We start from the raw sequence: 27,193 nt of genomic DNA, 5'->3' as shown, positions 1-27,193 counted from the left end.
CCATTTAGCCCAGTATCCTGTCTTCCGACAGTGGCCAGTGCCAGGTGCTTCAAAGGGAATGAACAGAACAGGACAATTATCAAGTGACCCATCCCCTGTCATCCATTCCCAGCTTCTGACAAATAGAAGCTAACAGCAATTGAAGGACCTATCCTCCATGAATTTATCTAGTTCTTTTTTTGAACCGTTATAGTCTTGGTCTTCAAAACATCCTCTGGCAAAGAGTTCCACAGGTTGACTGTGCACTGTGTGAAGACATACTTCCTTTTGTTTGTTTTCTATGACCAATCAGTATCTATTTCTGACTCCCTAAATACTACTTTAACAAAGAACAGTTTCACACTGCAGATATATAATTAAATATTTTTAAACATTCATAGCTCTCCCTTTCACCTCAAACATATTATCAGTATCCATCAAAATACAGAACCAAAACTGCGTAAAGTCAACAAGAGGGGAAATAGGAGCTTCATTTGTTTATTCTCAGACATTGCCACCCCAGATATTAGCAAATAAGAATACTAAAATGGCAGCTTTCAAAGTAACATTTCCAGAGATTGTGATGATGATGGATGGATTGAAGACTAAATTACACAAGTCACATTGAATAATGTTGAACAAGTACACATCTGCCAGTTTAATGTAGAAAGGACTGTGTCAACAGCATAAATAATCATAGATAATGAACGCTTATATTAAGTACTGGATAGTTTATAGGGAACAAGCTAAGTTGGCAAAGTGATCTTGTTTAGGTCAACTGACTTACAAGCTGCAGTCCAAGATTTTAATAAATATTTGTACGTGTGTATCACACACAAACATGTTAAAGCTAAATATATTTTTCTGCTAGGACTTTCGAGTGCAAATAAGTATAGTCCCCCTCAATTCTGATTTCTATACTGCATATTATAAAAAAATTATACTCAGTTGCTTTTCCCCCCCACCCCAGTCTGCAAAAAAATTCTCTAAAAAAATGACTGATGTTAATATGAAGGTTCACAAGAAAGGAACTACTCAGTTAAAGGAATCATAGCTTCAGATAAGCAATGATAAGCTTACTCCTCCATTAAAGAGGATCAAACATCCCTGCAGAGTAAAAGCATTAACCACATTTTGGGAATAAGTACTGTTAATTCATCATCAGTCAAAAATATATCAGATTTCTGATTTGTTATTTTTGTCGTCACATAAAAACAGTTACATTTGGATGTTCAAAGATCACTGTGTGCCTACACCTAAGACATCACTAATTACAATGTTGTGAGGAGAAAAGAAAGTTGTTCAGCTCCCCAAACATTAATCTAACAATGTACATGGACTGTTGATTGTCATTGGTCCATTAAACCTATGATCCATGATTGTGTCAAAATAAGCACTGCTGCTGAAGTGTGATTGTAGATACATCCAAATGAACTGTTTCAATGACTTAACAGCACTTTGATTTTGCCTTGTTTGATTCTCCACTACTGAAGAAGGATCAGCATCTCCAGCTTACAGTGAAAAATAAAACAAGGCCATTATGAAGATCACGTAACACAGAGTTCTGAAGCCCAGAGTGGCGGTTTACTGCTATATGGAAGTCTGCTGCTGGTCACTGGAGCACAAGTGGCAGCTGCTGCAACTGTTTCCTCCTCTTCTTGATCTTCCTGTACCTCAGTGAGATCTTCTGTCTCTTCAAATGGATTTTCCAAGCGTTTCAAAACCTCTCTTACCTAGGGAGAAAACCGCAACGTTGCAGTAAGAAATTAAAAAGTAAAAACTGAACCTTCAATAGGTTCAAATAAATCTGAAAAACTGTATTTAATGGATAAGCAGCCTATGAAGAGCCACAAATGAAAGATGAAATAACGTGATACACTGGTGTTATCTAAACTGAAAATGGAGATCTGCAATTATTTTATCATCTATTGTAGCCTGCATGGAACTCCGTAGGAGTAACAGCAATTGGCAGGCTTATATTATTCAAAATAAAGTACCTGAACACCTTTACATTAGAATCAATACTATACATATGTTAATTGTATCTGGACACTGTAATATTTAAACATAACGTTGAGCTAAATAGGATCAAAAGTTATCACATTTTAAAACTCCATTTGGCAAGTAGGGTTTTAAGTACAAACTAATCCTCAACACTCTTGTGAGTTAAGTATCCATTTTATAGATGCAAAAATGCCCACAGTTCCACAGCCAATCAGTGCAGAGCAGGGGTTGAAAAATCAGAAGTTCCTAGTTCCTTGCCTCATGTTGTAGTCACCAGACCACCTGTAGCTCAAAAATAAAACAAAATAAAAAAAAAAAAAATTGGCCCATCATATTATATTTTTTTCTCTTTTAATCTTGCTGCATGTTATACAACATGTAATCTGGACTGTAAAATTCCTTGGAGGATTTTCTGAAGTATCATGCATATACAGCAATGTTGAATAGTAATACTGTACCTCTGTGAAGTCTCCATTTTCAGCTGCTTCAATGGCATTCTGAGCAATGTAATTTCTCAAGATATATTTTGGATTGTTTGAATTCATAATCTTCACACATTCAGCATTCCAGACAGCAGCATTACTAACACTTTCTATCTCTTTTTCTAATCGGACTCTGAAAATAAGCAAGAAGAAACAAATTAAGAATTTTGTTTGCTTCAAGATTCTGTTTTTAAAATTTGGACCCATTTTCTTGAATTAGCAAGCATAAATGGGAATTTCAAGATGAGAACATGGCCTAGGATCCTCCCTGTTGGTCTGGAAAGCTCAGCCATTTTTAAATTTAATCTACAAAAACTCTACCTCTCACCTCAGTTAAGAGCCTGTTGTTTCACAGTCCATTAGATGCAGCAAATTGAAGTACAGCACGTGCTAAGTGCCAAGCATACACATTTCTCTTGAAGACTTCACATTTTTGAAAATATCATTGCTTATTTGAAGCCTTGGCAGGTAAAACATACCGCATAAGTCATCATATGAATGTTCCTGCACTTTCAGGAATCAACTCTGAAGCTTTTCTATGCACTTGATTGTATAGTTAAGTTTCTTGCATTCTTACAATAGTAGAGAGATGGGATACAGTCAAGAATCAGATCTATGACTGGTACTTACTCCTGGTACAGTTCTCAGCGGTAGTGAAGAGGATCAGTCACGGGAAGCCAGCTGTGACTGCCATCACAAGGTAAAGCACGACTTCGCCTGCCCTAACTCACCCTGCTGGAGTACACTATACCAACCCTACCAGCTCTGGGCCAGCAGAAATTTCTACCTTCACAGGAGGATTTCTCTGTCGGGAATCTCCAGCTATCTTAGTCTTTTGGCACTTCTATAAAGCACCAAGTGGCCTTAGGGGTAAAGAGAATGTGGGCCCCATTGTCTTGCTTTACTTTATGCTCCCCACATGCTTTTCTAAATTCAAATACAATACATCTTGGCAGTAAGAGTATTGAATATTATCTATTATTGTGTGGATTTTTCCCTCAGGCCAAGAAGTATTAGCTGGGTGAACTACCCTAAAGGTTGGACAGCTCTGGTGTAAGTCATGTTTTGGTAATATATTTACTAACTATCCAAACTAATACAATCAAGTTTAGGTATATGTTAGAATTAACAAAGTCAAAATACACAATTTCATCCAAATGTCTGTATGTCTGTGTACCAATGCACCAAACTGGATTTAATACTAATTAACTTATGAAATTGCCACGGAAAATTATTATTGAACATGTGGGTGTTTTATTCTAACTTTTGTAGCTTATTCACATTCTATTTTTTTTTTTTTGGCATCACCTACATCTGTTCTATGTTGTAAAGCTTTTGAGCCTGGGGCCATGCTGTCTTCTATTTGTAGAGGGCTGTGTACTGTTGCTCAGTATAGTAGAACCTCAAAGATATGAACACCAGAGTTACGGACTGACTGGTCAACCGGACACCATGTGGAACTGGAATTAAGCAATCAGGCAACAGCAGAGACCAAAAAAACCCCCCAAAACGAACTCCTCCGCTCCCCCCCAGCGAATACTGTACTGTGCCTATATTGCATCTTAAAGGTAGGCACATCTGGGCTGCCTGTCCCCACCTCCACCCCCTATTCGTCACCCGGGGGGCAGTCGCTTACAGATAGGAGGTGAAGACGCTGAAGTTCACAGGCACAGCTGTGAGCCCCCAAGCAGGAGCAGCACTGGGGTCTGCACCGCTTTCCTGTAAGCCATGGGTGCAGGTTCCCCATACTCCCCCTGTGGTCAGCAGGGGGACAAGCCTGCAAGCTCAGTCCCAGCCTGGGAAAGAAACTTCCTGAGCTCCTGCTGGAACCTGAGCCCAATCTCCTGCCTGCATGCTACACTCTGGATCAGCAGCTCAATTTTAAGGGGCCATAGCCTGCACCGTGCTCCCACTGACGCTGTAGTGCCCCAGGGTGCCTCATTCATCACCCTTGTAGTGAGGTGGCTAGAACCATCTGTCTATCCCCATCCCCACTCGCTGGGCAGCCACTTACAGGTAGCAGATTACTCCTGGGGGAATTCTGCGCCACTGCGCATGCAGAATTTAATGTTGTGTGCACAGAATTTCCTTTTTCTCCCACAGAAATGGGCTGTAGAGCTGCTGCCCGCCACTAGGGGCTGCTGGACCCGGCAGAGCCCAGCTCACAAATAAAAGATGCTGCTGGGGGCAGTTGGAAGGGGGGAGGGTGCGAGTGTCTGAGCAGGGGGGCTCTGTAGCTGGGCTCTGGGGTGTCTGGCGGGGAGACACCTCGCAGCTGGTCTCTGGGGGTGGAGGGAGTGCGGGTGTCTGGGCTGAGGGCATGCCCCACAGCTGGGATCTGGTGGGTAGGGGATGCAGGTGTCTGGTCTCCCTTCTGGGCTCTGAGGGGGCAGAAAAACAGGGGTTTCTTTAACTCCCTACTCCTGGGGGAATTTTTTTTTTTGGGTCAGACAGTCGCTGACAGGTATTTTGAAATAAATTACCAAAATAATTGAAACTGGCCTGATTATATAGTGTTATTTTGACAAATAAAATATGCAGAATTTTAAATACTGTGTGCAGAATTTCCCCAGGAGTAGGAGGTGAAGACGTTGAAGTTCACAGGCAAAGCTGTGAGCCCCTGCTCTGAGCAGTCCACCCTGAGGAGCATCCCAGAACCTCTTGTGCAGTTACGAACATTTCAGAGTTATCGACATCCTCCATTCCCGAGGAGTCCGTAACTCTGAGGTTCTACTGTAGATATGACAGCACAAATGTATTGCAGGCAATATTTAATAATCTCACCTGTACTTCTGCAGCCATTCTTTCCAGTGTCTTTTATTTCTACTCAGTAAGTCAGCTGCTGTTAATTGCTGCAGTTTAGAAAACTGTTCTATGCGTTCTAATTCTTTATTTATATTAGCTTTTGTTCCAATTAATGCAAACAGTTGAGGATTAGACTGAGCCAACATTAGCATCATGGAAAATTGTCTGCAGGGAAGAGGAAAATTATATCAGACATTAAACTCACAGTAACAGGCAAGGACTGGCTTTTTGTAGCCAGACTACTTTAGCAAGCAAGCACAGTAACCTTGTTTTTTGTCAGCAAAGCTAAATACCCTGTATCCCACAATAAAGACTATATCTTATTATTCAAAAGTATATTAATGTTACTGTTATCTCCCTCCTCCCATTTGTTTAATCCACTTCTTGTGTTATGTCAAACCTAGATTGTAAGGCTGAGAATTCACAGCCATCTAGGGGATTTAGATGCACAATTTCCCCCTGAAATTAATGAGTTGTGTGTCTAAATGCCCTAGTCAGCTTTGAAAATTGCAGCCTCGTGTTTGTAAAGTGCCAAGCATAATGGGATTTCATTTTTACATGGGGACCCTAGGTACTACTCTAATACAAACATAGTATCATAGAAAAGAAAGCAAACACACTTTAGAAGAGTGGGGAATTAACACAATGGTATTGCTATATAATCATGCAGCACACAGTAATATAATCTCAGACTTGTTATATTTTATCCTATTCTGCCAGAAAGGACTATAGACAAAACATACCTAAAATATGTAATTCAAACTAATTTATTGGATAATGACTAATGTACTCTGCTAAAAAGATATGCTAATGGTTAACAGGACTAATTTATTAGAGGACAGGAGTTACTATTGTTAATGGATCCAAGTTATTTTGGTGTGGTTTTTATTAGGTTTCTAAAAGCTGTACACTGTTGGATTGTATTAGTGTGAGCTGTCCAACAGTTTTATCACTTATTCAGCTGCCTTCTCCTCCTTCTCCCAGTTTAAGTAAACATTTGTTTTTGTCATGCCACATCAATACAAGTGGAAATCTCAAAATCATTTTCTAAACTTCTTTCATTAATGCACACACAGAAAGTAATTAAAGGACAAAAAAAAACCATCAGCACCTAGTAGCTAAAGGACAACTCATCACTAAAGATAATTAAATATAATAGGATAGCATACATGGGAACATTATCTAGCGGTTTTGATTGTTCAGTCTATATAAATTACCCTCCAAATTTGATCTACATATGCCTAAAGCAACCATCACTGGAGTGCTGTGGTATAACAGTTGTTGCACTCAGTGTAGTACAGTACTTTTTTATTCACACTGACAATTCTGAGGAAAAAGGTAAATGTAATTATGTTGGCTTCTGCAGCACTAGGCACACAAAATGTCTGCCAAATAAACAGGGAAACAATTGATCCTAGAAAAATATATAAAATCTAGCATACTAGAAACAATGGAGAACACTAAGGCCTGGTCTACACTAGCAGGTTATGTCGAATTTAGCAGCGCTAAATCGAATTAACTCTGCACCCGTCCTCACAAAGCAATTTAGTTCGACAGAGGTCTCCTAAATTCGACTTCTGTACTCCTCCCCAACGAGGGGAGTAGCGCTAAATTCTACATGGCCATGTCGAATTAGGGTAGGTGTGGATGGAAATCGACGCTAATAGCTCCTGGAGCTATCCCACAGTGCACCACTCTGTTGACGCTCTGGACAGCAGTCCGAGCTCGGATGCTCTGACCCGACACACAGGAAAAGCCCCGGGAAAATTTGAATTCCTTTTCCTGTCTGGGCAGTTTGAATCTCATTTCCTGTTTGGACATTGTGGCGAGCTCAGCAGCAGTGGCAACGATGCAGAGCTCTCCAGCAGAGATGGCCATGCAATCTCAGGATAGAAAGAGGGCCCTGGCATGGACTGATCGGGAAGTCTTGGATCTGATCGCTGTGTGCGGCGATAAGTCCGTGCTTTTGGAGCTGTGATCGAAAAGACGGAATGCAAAGATCTACGAGAAGATCTCCAAAGCCATGACAGAGCGAGAATACAGCCGGGATGCAACGCAGTGCCGCGTGAAAATCAAGGAGCTGAGACAAGGCTACCAGAAGACCAAAGAGGCAAACGGATGCTCCGGATCCCAGCCGCAGACATGCCGTTTCTACGAGGCACTGCATTCCATCCTAGGTGCGGCCGCCACCACTACCCCACCACTGACCGTGGACTCTGAGGATGGGATATTGTCCACGCCCACTTCCTCTGAGATGGTAGTGGACGGGGAAGATGAGGAGGACGAGGCAGTCGACAGCGCTTACAACGCTGATTTCCCAGACAGCCAGGATCTCTTCATCACCCTCACAGAGATCCCGTACCAACCGTCCCCAGGCGTTAACCTGGACCCAGAATCAGGCGAAGGATCAGCCGGTAAGTGGTTTAAACATGTAAACATTTATTTTGAAAAGAATATTAATATTAACTGTGGCTTTTTCATGATTAGATTGTCCTAGGCACTTAAAGTTCTAGTCTTTGGCAGTGCAATTGCTGCAAAAAAATCTAACAATGTCCGGTATATCTTGATTGGTTTGCCCTAGGCGCTCTACTGTTTAGCCCTTGCCAGTGCAGCTACAGTAAAATTCGGTCAATATGTCCGGGGATAGAGCAGAAATCCTCAGGGGACATCTCCATGAAGCTCTCCTGGAGGTAATTGGAAAGCCTTTGCATGAGGTTCCTTGGGAGAGCAGCCTTGTTGTGTCCTCCGTAGTATGAAACGTTTCCACACCAGGCTACCATCAAGTACTCCGGTATCATTGCCTTGCACAGCATGGCGGCATACTGCCCTGGTCTTTGTAAGCTTTCCCGAAGCATACGTTCTTTGTCGCTGTCTGAAATACGCATCAGAGTGATGTCGCTCATGGTGACCTGCTTTGAATTAGGGGAATGTTAGTATTGGGACTGCTTCCCTGTTCCTTTACAGAACTGTAACCGCCAGTTTACAGCCATGCGTTGGAGGCGGGAGAGGGGCAGCATAGAGGGATCTTTCCCGGGGACAGCCGCGAGGGGGTGGGACAGGGGCAGAGTTCATGCTTGCCGGATTGCTGGCAGCAGGAACTGGCCAACGCTAGGAGCATTGCTTTGAACGTGAAAGTAGGGCAGTGCTATTATTAAAGTTTTAAGCTGCCACAAGTCTACGGCTTACTGTGTCAGCCTGCTACCCAAATTCCGCTGTGCTGTTCCGATTCTGTGATCTGCACTGCAAGACCCCAGGGACTGAATGCGAAGGCCGAAAATTCGACCTTGTCCTGAGTGCGCATGTGATAGGTGCTGTGAATGGTCTTTTTCACAGAGAAAGACTATTTTCTTTGTTCACCCAAAAAGTTATCTTTCTGAGGAATTCACTCCCTTTTTCCCATCCCACAGCTGTGGCTGTCTCTCGACCTACCCTCTCATCAGACCCCCAGAGGCTGTCGCAGATTAGGCGTAGAAAGAAAAGGACATGGGACGACATGTTCTCAGAACTTATGGGCTGCTCCCGAGCCAAGGCAACCCTGCAGAGTCAGTGGAGGGAGAACATGTCCCAATGCCAGCGAGCACACAGCGAACGGGAGGAGAGGTGGCGGCAGGAAGACCAGCAGGCGACTCAAACACTGCTTGGACTAATGAGGGAGCAAAACGGACACGCTCCGGCGCCTTGTGGATGTTCTGCAGGACCGGAGGCAGGAGGACAGAGCCCCGCTGCAGTCTATCTGTAACCACTGTCCCCCGCCACAAAGTCCCATACCCCCCTCACCGAAAGTACCAAGAAGGAGGGGCTGCAGAGCCCGTGAAAACTGTCACTCTACCCCTGCAGACTGCTCAAGTGGCAGAAGGCTGTCATTCCCCAAAATTTGATAAGTCCTTTTCTTCCCGCCTCACCCAAGCCCCCATCCCAGTTTCATCCCCTAACTGTCCATTTGCTAATAAAAAATACGTTTCTGTTAATTCCATCATGTTTTTTTAGAGGACAGTCTGTTTTAAGGGGGGGGGGGAAAAGGTGGTTGGTACACACGGGGGCAGGTTCAGCAGCAGGTCACACACACAGTGCAGTCACTAGGCACCCTGGTCAGTCTGGGAGGTGGTTTTCATTGTCTGGGGGGGAGGGCGGGAGGGCTATGTGACTTTGTGGTGGGGGAGGGCGGTTACAGATCTTATGCAGCGGTCCTTATCCTGGATCACAGAGCCACGCAGCAGGGAATCTGTAACCGTCCTCCCCCTGCCACAAAGTCACATAGCCCCCCCACACAGAGTCCCGAACAGGAGGGGTGGCAGGCTCCATTCAAGCAATCAGTCTGCCAGTGCGGACCACTGTAGAAGCAGGAGCCTGGCATTCGTTGAGTTTAGAAGCGTCCTTTGCATCAGTACACTACACCCGCTCCCCACCACAGTCTGCGTCCCAGTTTCAACACTTTACCGCGAAAACAGTAATAAAGAAAACGTTGTTCATTAACAAATTTTCAGTGATTTTATTTTTAAACGTGGGTTGGAAGGGGGTGAACGGGGTATGAAACTGGAGAGGATAGTGAACAGTAACTGGGTAAAGAAACGGGGGCAGGTTCAGCTTCTCTGTAAACCAACAAAATTGTCACAGATTACCCTGCTCACTCAGGAACCTAGCTTTCAAAGCCTCCCGAATGCACAGCGCGTCCCGCTGGGCTCTTCTAATTGCACGGCTGTCTGGCTGGGCGTAATCAGCAGCCAGGCTATTTGCCTCAACCTCCCACCCCGCCATAAAGGTCTCCCCCTTGCTCTCACAGAGATTGTGGAGCACACAGCAAGCTGCAATAACAATGGGGATATTGGTTTTGCTGAGATCGGAGCGAGTCAATAAGCTTCTCCATCTCCCCTTGAGATGTCCAAAAGCACACTCCACCACCATTCTGCACTTGCTCAGCCAGTAATTGAAGAGTTCCTTTTCACTGTCCAGGGTGCCTGTACAGGGCTTCATGAGCCTTGGCATTAGCAGGTAGGCTGGGTCCCCGAGGATCACTATAGGCATCTCCACATCCCCAACAGTTATTTTGTGGTCCGGGAAGTAAGTACCTTCCTGCAGCCGTCTAAACAGACCAGAGTTCCTGAAAACACGAGCGTCATGAACCTTGCCCGGCCATCCGACGTAGATGATGGTAAAACGTCCCCTGTGGTCCACCAGTGTTTGCAGCACCATGGAAAAGTAGCCCTTTCGATTAATGTACTGGCTGGCCTGGTGGTCCGGTCCCAGGATAGGGATGTGAGTTCCATCTATGGCCCCACCGCAGTTTGGGAATCCCATCACTGCGAAGCCATCTATGATCACCTCCACGTTTCCCAGGGTCACTACCTTTGACAGCAGTACATCAACGATTGCCTTGGCTACTTGCATCACAACAACCCCCACGGTAGATTTGCCCACGCCAAAGTGGTTCGCGACTGACCGGTAGCTGTCTGGCGTGGCAAGTTTCCAGAGGGCTATGGCCACTCGCTTCTGGACAGTCAGGGCTGCTCGCATCCGGGTGTCCTTGCGCTTCAGGACAGGGGACAGCAACTCACAAAGTTCAAGGAAAGTTCCCTTCCGCATGCGAAAGTTTCTCAGCCACTGGGATTCATCCCAGACCTGCAGCACTATGCGGTCCCACCAGTCAGTGCTTGTTTCACGTGCCCAGAATCGCCGTTCCAAAGCATCAACATGACCCAGTGCCACCATGATGTCCATGGCGCGGGGTCCCGTGCTTTGTGACAGGTCTGTGCCACTCTCAGACTTCATGTCCTCATCGCGCTGCCGTAGCCTCCTCGCCCGATTTCTCACCATCTGCCTCTGGAAAAGGTGGCTGATAAGGTGCGAGGTGTTGACAACGGCCATAACTGCAGCGATGGTCGCAGCGGGCTCCATGCTCACAGTGCTGTGGCGTCCGCGCTGTCACTCAGCAGAAAAGTGCGCGAACTGATTGCCCGCCGGCGCTTTCAGGGAGGGAGGGCGGGAGTGACGGTTGGATGACGACAGTTACCCAAAACCACCCTCAACACAGTCGAATTACTGTCCTTCGTGTGAAAACACACGTTCGACTTTGTAATATCGATTCCACATATTCGATTTAAGTGACATGGAAGTACTCTCGTAGTGTAGACATACCCTGAGGGGTAGTTTCACTAGAATGCTCTTTCTACTTTCCACTGTTTCTGTGAGGCAAAGCAGCTGTAATCCTGATGCAACTGGCCACCCTGAGTAAGGTTTATAGCTGCTCTGCTTAATGGTGCAGAGCAGCTGGAGCGTACCAGTGAATCTGGCCCTAAACATGGAAACTGGATAGTTCTGGGGATTTGTAACAGTATACAGAGCATCTAATATATTTAGCACAGTGATTGAAAGATTGAAAGCTGAGATAGCTCAGCTTGTTAACAGTACATGTGAAAGGGGTTTTGGTGATTTAAATCCAGTTCTTAGTGAATTGTATCCTTACCACAAAACTACCAAATTTGACACACCTCAGCAGAGAAGCCAAATGTGGAAAAAGACAACTAGTCTCTCAAGCCAGGGTTAAAATGTCCTGGCAGGGCAACACAGGAAAACTTGCACTGCTGTTGATCTTATATTCTCGGTCTGTGGATAGTCAGACTGTCACTCCAGCACCTTTAATGATCACTAAACTCATTTAAACATTAAAAAGCAAACAAAAACCAGCTATATATTGATAGTATGCCTGAAAACACGATTCAAAATTGTCATTGTTTACTTCAGTCGTACCTTGGATCCATCTGAGGCCTGAAAGCAACTTTTAGTTCTTCCATGGAAGCACACTGTGTGGCAATCTTTTCCAGGAAATCTTCCAATTTTAGAGGATCCAAACTGCCCAAGAAAGAGCTCAGCAAACGGAAAGTATTTGTAAAGTCTCCACCTGCACACAAGATTTTATTGTTCAGACATAAGACAGTCTAATTTAACTTCAACTTAAAGTTTATAGTCTAATTTGTTTCTATTAAATACATCCAACTTTTTGAAGGAAGGTTCATTTGTAGTCAGTGGAATAGGATTCTCTGATCAGTTATTTTTCTAATGTAGGAAACAAGAACCAAGTTATGTCCTGTTTTCATCACTAACCTGTGAGATGCATAGTTTCTAGAAGTTCAGACACCAATTTATCATCATCTTCTAATTCCAAATGAATGAGACCTAGCTTCTTCCTCATCTTCTGCAAATAATGCCTCTCAAATTCTGCATCATACTCCTCTTTGAGAATGAGTTCACTGATCTCCAAGGGCAGTTCTGGGACTAAAGCTTCAGCAAGCTTCCCTAGATTCCACTTGCAGATCTCTGGCTGTTTGTTATAAGCATAGCGCCCTGCATTATCTGAACCATTGCAAATGTGTTCTGGGTCATATCTACAGATAAAAAAGAAAGGGTTAGCAGTCTTCTTCTAGTTAACTGAGAGTGACTACTGTGTTAGATCCTTTAGGAGACTAGAGTGCTTTTAGTTCTGACATTCCTCCAAAACTATGAATCTAAGCATGTGCTTGCATTTTCTTTCCTTAGAGTAAACCCAAGACCTTTCAAATACAGAAAAGAACCATACTAGAAAATGAACAAGTTATACATATACAGATGTGACAACTATAGAAGGTTAGAAATGGTTATGTCAAGGAATATAAAACAATTAGGGCTAACTTAATTGGACTCATCACATATAAGGCGCAATAAATCCACTTAGGAGGATGTTGAAAAGGAATGAAAGCAATCAGGAAAAGCATGAGGATTATTTTGCACAGCAAACACACAGTTGTACATTCCAGGTAATTAAACTGTACTGACCTGTCCATAAACCCAAAAGGGCCATAGTCAATAGTAAGTCCTACTATGCTCATATTATCTGTATTCAGCACACCATGACAAAATCCAACACATTGCCATTCAGCAACCATCCTTGCTGTCCGCTTTGTTACCTAAGAAACAAACACTTCAACTTTGATTACGACTTAGACATTTCTATATATTTCAAGGGATCGATCATTTTAACCTAAACAGTGTTATTTTACAAGATAAGACTGCATTATACTCTAGGGCTTGACATTCAGGGGGGAAAAAAATCTACTTTCACTGAAGTATGTCCTTCTGCTCCACTAACCTAGTTATCTCCCCAAAAGCAAACAGCGATTTAGCCCAAGTCCCAGCAGCAGCAATGTTTTATCAGCATCTCCCCCAAACTAAAGGTCTGCTCCTACTGAAATAAATATCAATAAATAAAATTCATATTGACTTCAATGGAAGCTGGATCTGGCCCTCAGGATGTATAAATAAAATAAGTTTCATTAGCCTAAATGCTGTGTGTCTGTTTCCTTTGTTCATTATAACCCTATTTTCTACTCCCAATTTTTTCCCCATGCCATTTTCTTTCCTACTACATCTATCTTAACTGACAAACCAGCCCATACAACTTGGCCCTATGAGTCACAATGGCTCCCTTATGGTAGCCTGCCAGTGAATTTGTTAATGGCGAGCTGGAAGAAGTGGGAACCAGAGAACGGAGGGAAAAAACAAAAACAGATGCAAGAGGCTAGGAGTGAAAGAACAAGGGAAGTGACTACTAATACATGATGAAACTAAGGGCACCTGTCCAAGAATCACAAAGAGGACTTCTAACAAAAGGTGGTCAGAACCACTAGACTCAGGAAACCCCTTCTAGCTAAAAATTATCCAAATTGAATAAACCTTCATTATTCCAGTCTTTGCAACAAATATCTCCTGTTGCCCACTTCTAATTCCAGAACAAGAGCTATATGATTTCCCCATAAGAGGAAGTGCAAAATTTTTTTTTTTTTTTTTGGGGGGGGGGGGGAGAGAAAAGGGGAGGGGAATAAAACTTACAAAGATTTAGAAAAACAAAGAAGTGTTATACAAGGATCATCAGTGCTAGACTTTTTGGTAGGGGAATATCAGATTCCTTACCTATGCTAACGAAACAATAAAGATGCAAAGTTAAGCAAAAAAGTCAGGAAATGCCAAAATTGAAGTTTCACGTACAAGCTGAACTCTTCCTCATTGTATCCATGCATTATAGTTTTTAATTACTTTTCCATAGTATTGTTTCTGCAGTAAACAGGTTAGATGAGGTATAGTGCATAGAGAAAGGGATGCAATATTTTTAAATAACTTATCAATTTCTTCATTTCAGTACTATCTGCCAACCAAAATTAAGTCTGTTCTAAGAAAAAGTTATTTTCACTTTTAAAATAAAACTAATTTGTAAATCTATTATTGAACTGCTATCATTATAAAATCACATGACATGAACTATGATTTTCAAATCCTCAAAACCTGTTCAAATCAAAACCTATTTGCACCAGAGCACTGACTTCTCCTCCGAAATAGCTATCAACTTGTCAAACATCAAACTTCCTATCCTTCCTTCTAGAGCTGTCTAAGGTAGCAAAAGTGTTTTTATAACAGGAAAGCCATCTTTACACAAACCTCATTCTCAAAAATGGCAGAACTGTCTTTGCTTAAACTTTCATCAAAATCAACCAACTGGGGCAGAAATAAAGCCTGGAAAATTTCAGCCCCAGGAACAAAGTTCCAGGAAGTTAGAGAAACAGAAAGAAGGGTTTAGAATGCCAACATTTTGGAAACCTTAACTTTATGCATTCCCCTCACCACCATTTTTCATGTTCCTCGCTGGCATGCATTATAATGCTTTCAAGCAAAACACTTTATATGGTTTCCACACTGCTCAGATAGGCGGTAAAAAACCATATGACACAAGATACTCCAAGTAGCTACATGTGCACAGAACTGATTAGTAATACGCTATAAACAAGTGCAAGTGGCCATACTCTGCACTATGGCTCTATGCCAGAGAGATGAGATACCACCACAAAGTAAAATGGAGCACAAAGATGAGATCCAGGCTACCAAAAACAAAAGCCCCCATCATAATGATAAAGAAATGTGAACTGCACGGTGTCACTGCATAAAATGATTTGTTATTCTAGCAAAGTTTTGTTAGTTTTTTTTAAACTGCCAATGAAAAGCTTCTAATGCAGTTAAAACATGGATCATTCAAGAAGTGTACGCTGATTAGAATGAGGTGGTCTGTGTTCTAGCTTCATTTAACACTTCTCTCCATCACCAATTTCTACACTTATTGATTTTTACAATAAGAGCTTGGGAAATATGTTATTATACGTAACAGAAACCCACCACTTTAAAATGCCTGTTTACATTTTACCCTTGTTAAAAATGACGTCTAAAACTACTATAACAAAGATTTGAAAAAGAGAGAAATCTGTTTTCTCTATACACAAAGTGATATCAAATGCACACACTTTTGCTATTTCTCTTATTTAGTTGGTTTCCTTCACAGTGTAAAAGAGGTGGCAAAAGCATTTTATATATTATAGGCAGGGCACAAAGTGATGCCTATTAAGGTTGTCCAACACTTCCATTATAAGACCCTATTTTCAGTTGCTTGTAACTGCCAAAACTTTAACAGTCTGGTCTGAAATTTAAATGTCAGGTGCCTGCCTCAGGCTGAATTTTTGTGAAAACTATCAGTCATTTCCAAGGAGAAAAATATGTTGTTTTGCCCTTGTTAAAAAATACTGGTGACCTTTTCTTTGAAAAGTTCTTGCACCCCTATGCTTTGGAGCAGAGACATGAATTTTGGAAGAGGGTGGCATATGTATTAGATGTGCCTTTTGCAATCCCCCGTGAAAACATGCCCAAGTTTGGCCAAGTAATAAGCCTATGAAAAGTGACAGCTGACACTTGGAACAGGTTACCAAGGGAGGTTGGGACATAGGGTATATGTGAGGCATGGGTCTAGGAGCCAGGTGGGAAAGCATGTGTGGGAAATTGGAAGCCAGCAGGTGGGAGCATGAAACAGACTGGATGAAGAGCAAGGTGGTGGAAACAGGGACTGGCTAGGCAAGTTCACTGGCATTGGTGGTGGGAGCCTGGAGGAGCGAGACTAGGATTTACTAAGTCAGCAGGAACAAGATGTTTAAGGAGTGGAGACTGGGATGAGGAGTCTGGGATGGAAATAGACAGGACTGGGACAGTGACAGGTTGGAGAGAATGGAATGGGGCCAAGTTTGGGTGGAATGGGCATAGAGCCTGTGCCCGCCCACTTGAACACAATCCCCTCCAGAGCCTGGAATACAACCCGAGATTCCTAAGCCTCAGTGTTCCTAGGCTGTCACCACATATCTGTGAAACCCACTGGCAAAGTGCCCTCTCTATTGCTGATCCACAGAAATGACGACAACCTATTACTGCTATCATATATTCTATTAGCTCAAGCAACAGAGTCTGTTGGGAATCAAGCAGTTGCAACCCTGCGGATGATATTGGTGTCTATGATGGCATGTGATGGAATTTGTGTTTTCACTTCGCTTTTTTAAAAACCCAGGAAATAAAACACACAAACCAAGTTAAAAGAAGATTAAGATTGCAAAGTCACACATAGAATTCAGGAAATGACAGAATTAAAGTTGCCTATGCAATCTGAATTTGGCACCCTGGTGCAGATTTCATTATAATCTTTAGTCTTTAATTACACGATCCCATACTATTTTCCCCCCCACAGGGCACCTGCCTCATTCAGGACACAGGATGGACCTACTCTAGGGATGAACCAGGATTGTGTAGCAAAGGAAACTCTTTTGTAGGAACCTTGCTTCATTTGTGCAGAAGTAGGAAGATGTGTAGTGAACAAGGAAGGAGACTGCAGGAGAGAAAGGACAGTCATGGGCAATGTCTGTCCTGGAGAACTGAATTTATAAATGTCTAGGCCACAGAGTCCCTGGCATCATATAAGAAAGTCACTTAAACAAAACTTTTCATAGGGGGTCACTAACTGTGTTCCTCAGTGCTGAGCATTCACAACTGCAACTGAAGTCAGTGGGAGTTGTGCTATATAATACTAAGTACTCTGAAAAATCAGCTCATAGGCATCTCAAACTGAGTACCCAAAAGGAGTGAACTTTTAACCTTAGTTCCTATGCCTCAGTCCCCCATCTGTAAATTGGGGATAATTATATTCCCCCATCTCACAGGTGTGTTGTGAATATAAATTAATGTTTGTGAAGCATTCAGATACAATAATGATTAATGCCACAGAAAAACCCATGAGGAAATTAATAATTCTGTCTTCAAAGCAAGGTTTGAATAGTGTGCAGCTAATAAGGCCTGGGGCCACACATTAATTGACAAATGAGGAGAAAAAAAATACTGAATAGCAGTCACCAAGGGAGCACCATCCATCCTGTGCACTGAATGAGACAGGGGTCCTGTGGAAAAAATAGTATGTGATCACGTAACTGAAGATTATCGTAATGCATGTGCACAAAGGGGACAAATTAAGTTTGCACAGGCAACCCGAATTCCGGAATTTCATAACCTGAGAACCTGACATGCAATCTTAATGTTTTAATGTAGTTTTTTGAGTGCAATATTATATATAAAATGACTAAGACCATAATAATTGGCAGGTGGGCCAGAGGTAGATCTACTATCTCAAACTAGTTTTTAAACTTTTTCCACTGACTAGATTTAAAGTAAACTGTCTAAGGCTTGAGACCTGACAAGAATCAATGATTAATCCAGTAGGGGGGGGGGGGGGGGAAATCAATTTGCGGGATCTTGTCAGAACACAGTTCTGTTTGTAGCATTTACAAAAATTATTCTAAAACTGAATTTTTGTTGTTCATTTTAAGCTTCCCAAAGTAGCTGCTGGCTAGTTCCTGCTAACCTTGACAGCTCAAACAAACCCTTCTGGAGCAGGGAACCAGGTGTCAAGTAAGTGAAATGGCTTGTTTTGTTTTACTGGCAAATTCCTCTTCTTTCACATACACCTCCTTATGTTGCATCATGTGGCTGGGCTAAGACTTTTTATTCTTCCTTTAAGAAAATCAGAAAAGCCCAGGAGGCAAGTCCTATGGCCGCTTTCCAGCTTCCCAATTTAGGTATAGTATTTAAATTGAGTGTACTGGACAGAGCTCCAGAAAACACATAATATTGGAATGTACAATTACTGAAATAGAAACAGAAGCATTTCATCTTCCTTAACCCCTTATTTTGCTCATTGAAATAAAGGAAGATACACTTATTTCCACCACCTTACAAACAACTAAGTAAACGGTGTGAAAAGCGGGGTTAACACAAAATCAGTGTTTTGATGCATAAGCACACAACAGTCAGGAAACTTAAAGTTATAATTCCCACAACAACTTTAGCTCATCAACATTACATATTTCTATTAAGGCATAAATTTAGCAGTATATATACACACCAATGCTACATATCTGCTAACAGCTCAAGTAATGATTATTGAGGAAACCATAACTGAATGTTCTGACTTTTGAGCATTTAAATTGTGAACATTTAATTTACATTCTTCTCAGTCAACATCCTTTTTTCCACCTTTCATATTACCAAATGAGAAGAGACCTTTATTACATTCTAAATCATTACCTCATCATCAGCCAATCAGGGTCCAGAACTCCCCAACACTCTGATGCACTCAATTTATTATGCGTAGTCTTTTACAGCTCTTCAAAAGCCAGGGGAATCTTGATTTGCTGGTAAGGAGGTAACTAGTCTCTTAGATACATTTCAATATACAGTTCTATCAGGAGTGTTTTCTCCAAAAATAACAATTAAAAAGTCAAGATAACCAAAAGAAAAAACAATTATAAAAAGTTCTCACCCCATATTCTTCACAAGATGAAGTTCTTGTACCCTACTTTTACAAATACTATAAAAGGAAAGAATTATCAGCCTCATACCTCTCTGAAGAAAGCAGCATTCCTCTGAACACTGTTGTCAGAGTAAGCCTGCTGGATTTCTGGATAGAAAGTGCTGATCACATAATTAAGCATCTGTATACGAATATCATTTCTGTTAACACTGGGACCTTTGCGTCCTGTGTGTTCATCTGTAGGTTTAAAAATTTCAAAAGATCCAAACCTGTTTTAAAATAATTAAGACACTTCTTATTCATTTATATCACAGCAATAAGAAACTACCACTTAGAAATTTTATTACCATAGTACCATCTCCTTAATTTAGGCCCCAGTTCTGCAAATGACAGAGATCATCAAAATAACAGAGCCCCATTGAAGCGTCACGCAGCAAAGGTGTGCATCCATGTGCTGCCAATTGAAGGATCAGGGGCCCTAGTGAGCATTAATGGCTAATTCTTAAGAGCGTCTTAAAAATATTCAACGGAAGACAATGATTATATGGTGAACCTATTTTAAAATGTAACAGCAAATTGAAATAAAATACTGCCTATACAAATGAAAGACATCTTGCAAAAAATTGGAAAAGAGATTTTCCAAGCTTTATATAATTTCCAACTCCTCAGCCTTTCATTAGGAATTTGTTACTTTGTAATGGATCACAGATCTTCCATAGAGTCCTAATATGGTTTCAAGCAGGAACTACCATCCATCTCCAATATGTAGAGTTACATTTATCACAATAAGAAGAACAGGAGTACTTGTGGCACCTTAGAGACTAACAAATTTATTAGAGCATAAGCTTTCGTGGACTACAGCCCACTTCTTCGGATGCTGTAGTCCACGAAAGCTTATGCTCTAATAAATTTGTTAGTCTCTAAGGTGCCACAAGTACTCCTGTTCTTCTTTTTGCGGATACAGACTAACACGGCTGCTACTCTGAAACCTGTCATTTATCACAATCTAGATTTTGACCCTTTTATTCCTTATCCTAAAACCCTTCATTAAGTGGCCTTTAAAATAGTCCTCTCCCACATAATAGCCACCCACCAGCATCAGGAGTATCATAAAGAAGGCTTTTCTTTGCCAGGGCTTGAAAATAATTTTTTTTAAAATGTATGAAGCTTAAAAAATTCGACAAAGATGCCGGTGCATCCCATGTACTGGATGGAAAACACAGAGTTCCACCAGTGTAGCACTGAAGAACTAAAATCCCAGAATGAGAATCATACATAGATTGTCTTGTTAGGGAAATAGTGTATTTCAAACAGGATGCTGGTTTTAACAAGAAAAAATTTGAAAACAGGCTTTTCTTTACCTTATAAATGTGGAAGCTATTCTCAGGACAATTGTGCATCTTTCATTTTTTGGATTTCCATCATAGAATATGTCCCGAACAACTTTTGAATCAGATGTTACACACGTTCCAGCCCTTGTTGTAGGTATACCTAGATGAAACATGGCCTCACTACACAGGAATTCTCTTATACTTGACCGCAGAACCTTTCGACCATCAGCTTGTCTATAAACCAAAACAGTAATACTATTTAGCTTTTGTGTAATACTTCTCATTTCTAAATCTCAAAACACTTTACAAAAGCAGGGTATCATGACCCCCATTTTCTAAATGGAGAAACGAAGGCCCAAAAGTCAAGTGACTTGTCCCAAGTTGCCCAACATCTCCTCTAGCATTACACATTGTAAATTGAAACTATCTTCTTAATGGTAACATTTATTTTTGGTATTAATACCAACATTCATAGTAGAAATAAAGTTAACATATATAGCCTCCTTCCCAATCATCTCTTCTGTATACTCCTTAAGCTTATCCCAATATTTAAATTCTGTAAAACACATTGTTAATGGAACACAAGGGCCAGCAGAAGTGTTCCCATCATTTTTAAATTTTAATAAAGAGCTTTTAAAACATGTAGATAGTCTTCTGCGACTTCTGCATTGCAGAACTTTACCTAGTATTGTAACTGCCTATAAACAAAAGTGAAACTGGCTTCCTTAATTTTCATTATCCAAACTGCAAAAAAACCACAAAATATAAACAAGTGAAATGAGTTGACTGAATTTTTAAAATTTAGTCACTTAATCTAAGGTTTTATTAGTAATGTCTACTACCAAAGTTGACTGCGTCTCTTTAAAGAAATTATTACAACTTTGGAATTAACTGAAAAAGTAACTTCTTTCCCCATTCCCCCTTTAAAAAATGGACATTAAACATTCACAGGGTTTAGTTATCTCACACCACTGATAAACAATCTAGTTTGTATATTAGCTACCACTGAACACAAGTTACTGCAGTAGTTTTCAAACTGGCCCCTGGCCCAGATGTCTACAGCTTCTGAAGCTACCGGTAGTAGAAGAGGATATAAACTGAGATTCCTTCTGCTAGCGGTAGCCTATTCCAGGACTTCAATTTTCAGAGTTCGTTTTTTTTTTGAACCAGCTGAACTTTAAAAAACCCTTTATCCTGCATCACTGTTTCAGATCTTGCTTTGTCAGATGCCTTTAATGCAATGATTCTCAACCCATAGTCCATGGGCCACTTGCGGCCCGAAGAGCACACAGCTGCAGCCAATATGACATCGTCAGGACCATACATGTAGTGTGTATATATATTGTTTGGACGCACCCCACATAACACAGAGAGCTACATATGTGGCCCACAATGGTAAATAAGTTGAGAATCACTGCTTTAATGTATACAGTTAAATATAATAAATTTTTTGACCATCACCAAAATTAAAGAGATAGCAAACAAACAGAAACAGGACCAAACTGCACAATGACCGGAAAGTATAGAACAATAGGAGCTAAAAATCAATGACTCAGTCTGTGCAGGTAATCCACTCTAGCACCTTTTGACTTGTTTACCTATTGTTTCCCCCCTCCTTCTCTGACTAACGCTCCACACTAATGCAAACAACAAGCTGGCAGCTACCAGTATTTTAACTACCAGGAGAAGATCCTGGCTGAGCTTAGTTAAACAATACAGCAGAAAAAAAATTGGTGGCTGTTACACACTAGCACCACCACTGTTATCAAAGCTCTGGCAATAACAAAGGTGGAAAATTTGAGGGAGAATGTCTACTGGGGATGGAAGGAAAAAACAAATGCAAAATGCAGGAAACGTAATTAGTTTCATCCTTCACACTAAAATATATTTATTTTCGTCTCAGCTCTTTTGTACCACTCCTTAAAGTTATCTTTTTTAACCAAACATTATGATAGCTGTAGGGATGATGAAAAATCAGAGTTAAGAGTAGGGCCCTACCAAATTCACAGTCCATTTTGATCAATTTCATGGTCACAGGATTTTAAAAAATCATATATTTAATTTAAATCTGAAATTTCATGTTCTTGTAAGTGTAGGGGTCCTGACTCAAAAAGGAGTGGTGGGGGTGAGCTGCAAGGTTATTGTGTGTGGGGAGGGCTGTGGTACTGCTACCCTTACTTCTGTACTGCTGCTGACAGCAGCACTGCCTTCAGAGCTGGCCAGCTAGAGAGCGACGACTGCTAGCCGGGATCCCAACTCTGAAGGCAACATTGCCGCCAGCAGCAATACCGAAGTAAGGATGGCATGGTATGGTATTGCCACCCTTACTGCTGCCTGCAGAGCTGGGCTCTCTGTCAGCAGCTGCCACTCTTCGGCCGCCCAGCTCTGAATGCAGCAGCGAAGAAGTAAGGGTGGCAATCAGGGCCTGTGCAAGGAAGTTTCGTGCCCTAGGCGAAACTTCCACCTTGCGCTCCTCCCTCCACAGCCCCCTCCGCCCTGAGGCGCCCCCACCTGCGGCAGCTCCCCACCCCAACTCACCTCTGCTCCGCCTCCTCCACTCTAATTCTCCTCCCCTCCCAGGCTTGCGGCGCCAAACAGGTGATTGGTGCCGCAAGCCTGGGAGGCAGGAAAAGTGGAGCAGCCACTGCGCTGGGAGAGGGAGTCTGAGCCGCACGTGTCAGCGCGCTGCCGGCAGCCCAGCCCAGGAACACTGTAAAAAAAAAACCTGGGGGCACCGCTTTTTGGTGCCCCCAAATCTTGGCACCCTAGGCAACCGCCTAGTTTGCCTTAATGGTAGCACCAGCCCTGGTGGCAATACCATACCATGAGACCCTTACTTCTGCACTGCTGCTGGTGGGGCACTACCTTCAGAGCTGGGTGCCTGGCCAACAACTACCGCTCTCCTGCCATTTAGCTCTGAAGGCAGTGCAGAAGTAAAGGTGGCAATACCGCCCCCCCACCCCGCCCAAAAAAAACAACCTTGCAACACCCCTACAAACCCCTATTGGGTCAGGACCCCCAATTTGAGAAATACTGATCTCGCCCATGAAATCTGTATAGAATAGAGTAAAAGCACACAGAAGACCAGATTTCACAGGGGGAGACCACATTTCACAGTACCCGTGAAGTGTTTTTCATGGCTGTGAATTTGGTAGGGCCCTAGTTAAGAAGTGTACATTACAGGGTCTGTACCTCAAAAATGTGGTCCAGAACATGAAACAGATTGAAAAATCACTGACAATGTAATTAGACAATTATTCATGGCTGATTGAGGTGCAAAGAAACCATCTTTCCTTGAAGTCTCTTTCTAAATTATTACTTAGTGAGCTTGTGGATGCACAAAAATATTTATCTTTGCTAAGCTAGTATTACACCAAGTTTAGTAAAGTGTGCATTGGAATCATTCTTTCAGGAGTTTACTTGACAGGAGACTGCTAGATAACTGACTTTGTAAAATAGAAACCGTGAAACAGTAAGATTATGACAAGGAGTATACACAGATTAAATAATTTGGTGTGGGAAATCATACGTTGACTGGTTAACTGGCACTGGCCCATATGACAGGCCTGCCAAACATATACTGAAGATTTTATTTATAATGGGATTTACAAACGTAAGAATCACACTCATAACAGATTTGGCATATGGAGTTCTTTAGCTCCTTAGTGAGCAGCTGGTTTGGAAAGGTATGATTGCGGTCACTGAGTTGTCTATAACCTACCCAACCATTTTTTATTTATTCTCTGAACTTTTTTTTTTTTTTTTTTTTTTTTAAGAATACAAGTGGAAGCTATTAGCTGTTGGCTCAATCCTTTCATAAAGGTCTGGACTATACCAACTTTTCTGGGGACTCGCTCACCATTGCGGCTCCACTCATGAGCACGCTAGTTAGACAGGGCCATGGGGTACTGGGAGACCCGTTAAATGGGTCCCATTCTTGGCCCACCCGTTACCAGAATAGGCCAACAATGCAACCATTTAATCTCTCTCTACAGGCACCATCATATACCCCAGTGACAACGTGATGGGGCAAGGGGAAGAGAACGTGAGTGCCCCGTCTACACTAGCATGCACCTCCACTTGTCCTGGGCATTGAGGAGGCATTTCCCACAGTGGCAGGCAGGCAAAGGCTTCTGGGCTGGGGACACTGTGGTCAGTACAAAACGCATGGCGGAATGGGCTGCCCAGGGGTGAAGTGACTGGGGGGGAGGAGAGAAGAAAAGACTGGGAATGGCAGAGGCTTAAAGCCACTTCGCGGAGCTCCCCCGCTGCAGTAGCCCCTGGCGCCATCTCCCAGCGGGACCGGAGGTGCTCTGGGGCACTGAAGCAGTGGGCCAGGTGGGAGGGGAACCCACAAGCTCCAGGAACTGCGGCCTGCAGCTGTCCCCACGGACGGGTGCAGCGCGCCCGCCAGCCCGGGCCGGAAGAGGGGCAGGACTCACCCGCCCCCGGCGCCTCCCCGCGAGTGGTTACCGGGAGAAGGGGGTGAGCCCGGCCCCCTTGAGCTGGATCTCCCAGCGCTCGCCCCGCGGGCTCAGCACCTCGCCCAGGTACATGGCCGCGCCGTCGCCCAGCTGCCCGGCGAAGCTGCCGAACTGGTGCCCACAGTAGCAGTGTGCGGCGGGATCCGCGCCGGGTAGCAGCCGGTTCCCGCTGAAGTACAGCGCGGCCTCGGCCTCCAGTTCCTCCAGCGCCCCGGCCGCGGGGGGCTCCAGGCCCAGCAGCGTCAGGGCGGGCAGCGACATGGCCACCAGCCGCGGGCTCTGCACCGGGCTGGGCCGCACCCGCGAGAAACAGGCGCCGGGCACCTGCCGCGGCACGTTCTCCTCAGACGGGTCCAGCGGCAACGAGCGCAGCGCCCGGTTATCGAAGCGCAGCGCTCCGAGCCAGCCCGCAGCCGTCCCCGGGGCTGCGCTGGGGCCCGGGCTCTCCGGCCGGGCAGCGAGGGGCGGGGATGGCGGGGGCTCCTGCATGGCGCCGCTGCAGCAGCCGGGAGGGCGCAGGCCGCGCGGGACCGGAGTGGGCAGGAAGAAGCAGCGCCCACTCCGCAGCACCGCGGCCATCTACCCACCGGACCCGGGGAGGCGCAGTGACCCCGCCCCTACCGCGGGGACAAAATTGTGATGTCACGCCCACCGCCTTATCACAGGGCGAGCTTCCTCCAAGGCCCACCACGCCATCCTATGACAGGGCGAACTGCCCGTAGGGCCACGCCCACCTCCCTGTCCTATCAGGGCGCGCTGCCGCCAAGGCCCCTCCTTCCACCCCAAGCCCGGGGCGGTGCCTAGCCCGGTCCCCTCCACCCAGTCACAGGGCGAAGTCATATCAAGGCCACGCCCCTCCTCGTTGGCCACGCCCCTTCGCTGTGACCATTGGCTACCGGTCCAATGTGAGCTCTGGAGCCGCGCTACTGTTAGGGGGGAGGCCAGATAGATCCGTGCCTGCCCCCTCTGTCCAACCCACTCCTCTCTCTGTCTGGCCAAGCCCACGCTGGAGGCCGTGTGCAAGAGAGCAGAACCAAGCTGACTCTCCAGCCCGAGGCAGAACGTGTTACGTCTACATTGCAAACATAGAACCCCTGCAGCCTGAGCCCCGGGAGCCAGCCTGCCGATGTTTTACTGCAGTGTAGACATGCCCTGTGAGAGCATTAGAAAGGGAACAATCCTGCACTGGCAGAGGCATGGACTGGTTGCTAGAGTCTTTTCCATCTCTCGATTTCCATAATTAAAAAATCCACTAGTGCACTGCTTAGAAACAAAATGTTCTGGTGGAATATACCTTACATTGCACTTTTAATCCAGCTGCAGTGAATTAAAACAAATGATGATTACTATGAATCAATTACCGTTATCTTCTCACAGACACAGCAATGATTCACCTTTTGATTATATTCTGCAGAGGCAAAACCCCCATTGTAAACAAACGGTCAGTCTTTAACTAAGACTTTTGTGAATATGTTTATAAATGGCTTCAATTAAATTGAGGGCCAAGAAGATGGTTTAAAGTTGAGTCGAGTTTATATTGATGGTGGTATTTCTCCAACACAGCCATTTATTTAAAAGACCCATATTTTGTTACATGCTTGAAACTGTGATATAAAACAAGCCTCTGTAAGGAATTCAAATTAATGTGATTGTGTATAATTTTGGAGGGATTAATCTACTGTCATAACAAGTTCCCAACCAGAGATACGCAGAGGTCTTCCAGGTGGTACATCAACTCATCTAGCTAGTTGCCAAGTTTTACAGTAGGCCACATAAAAACATTAGCAAAATCAGTACAACCTAAAAGTTCATACCGACAATGACTTTGTGATATTACACTCCACCTGTTTATGGAAATATGCTTATGAGTGTAAATATAATGTAACAGAAATATGCTTCATGCAAAAGGGCTCTTGTAAGGTATCATTACAAAGCTTATAATCTACTGAGTGTGTTCATCCTAGTTGTGTGAATATCATTCTTGTATCTAAAACTAGAAATATGAAGTATTACTCTGAGGTCCTATTGTAATTATGCAAAGTGAGGGCAATTAATGGTGGCTTAGGATCTTGATGGCTCCCAATAATTAGAACAATTGGTTGTAAATGGCTGTTTACTTGTAAGCCTTCCTGTGAGTCAGGCCAGTAAGAATGGAGGCTTGTGGTCTCACAGGACATGAATCTTAAACCTGGGGCTTTGCCATTTAGAAGGAGTGATGGTGACACAGAGAGAAAAGATTCCCACCTTGTGCCAAAGCTATAAAAGGGGGTGGAACAGAACAAAGGGGGTTGCAGTCATGAGAAATCCCCTAGTTACCATCTGAGCTAGAACTAACAAAAAATGTACCAGAGGAAAGGATTGGTCGCAGACTAAGGAGCCTAGTCTATGAAAGAAGCTTATTGGAACATCTCTGAGGGT

At 43.4% G+C, this 27,193-nt stretch overlaps 1 protein-coding gene across 1 annotated transcript; it reads right to left on the bottom strand.

Annotated features, from left to right (window-relative positions):
• Nucleotides 1-461: 461 nt before the first annotated feature.
• On the bottom strand, nt 462-25,373 carry SELENOO (selenoprotein O). The gene is made up of 9 exons (XM_054022414.1): nt 24,765-25,373; nt 20,322-20,525; nt 19,049-19,229; nt 13,077-13,207; nt 12,369-12,649; nt 12,015-12,165; nt 5,250-5,435; nt 2,442-2,598; nt 462-1,712 (listed from the first exon to the last, which is right to left on the bottom strand). The coding sequence occupies exons 1-9, from the start codon at nt 25,352-25,354 to the stop codon at nt 1,518-1,520; spliced, it is 2,076 nt and encodes a 691-aa protein (XP_053878389.1). The 5' UTR covers nt 25,355-25,373; the 3' UTR covers nt 462-1,517.
• Nucleotides 25,374-27,193: the final 1,820 nt, after the last annotated feature.

The sequence above is a fragment of the Malaclemys terrapin genome, chromosome 1, assembly GCF_027887155.1.
Source record: "Malaclemys terrapin pileata isolate rMalTer1 chromosome 1, rMalTer1.hap1, whole genome shotgun sequence".
NCBI classification, from domain to species: domain Eukaryota; kingdom Metazoa; phylum Chordata; order Testudines; family Emydidae; genus Malaclemys; species Malaclemys terrapin.
Note: the sequence above shows the minus strand (reverse complement) of the source record. Positions and strands in the feature narration are given on the sequence as shown.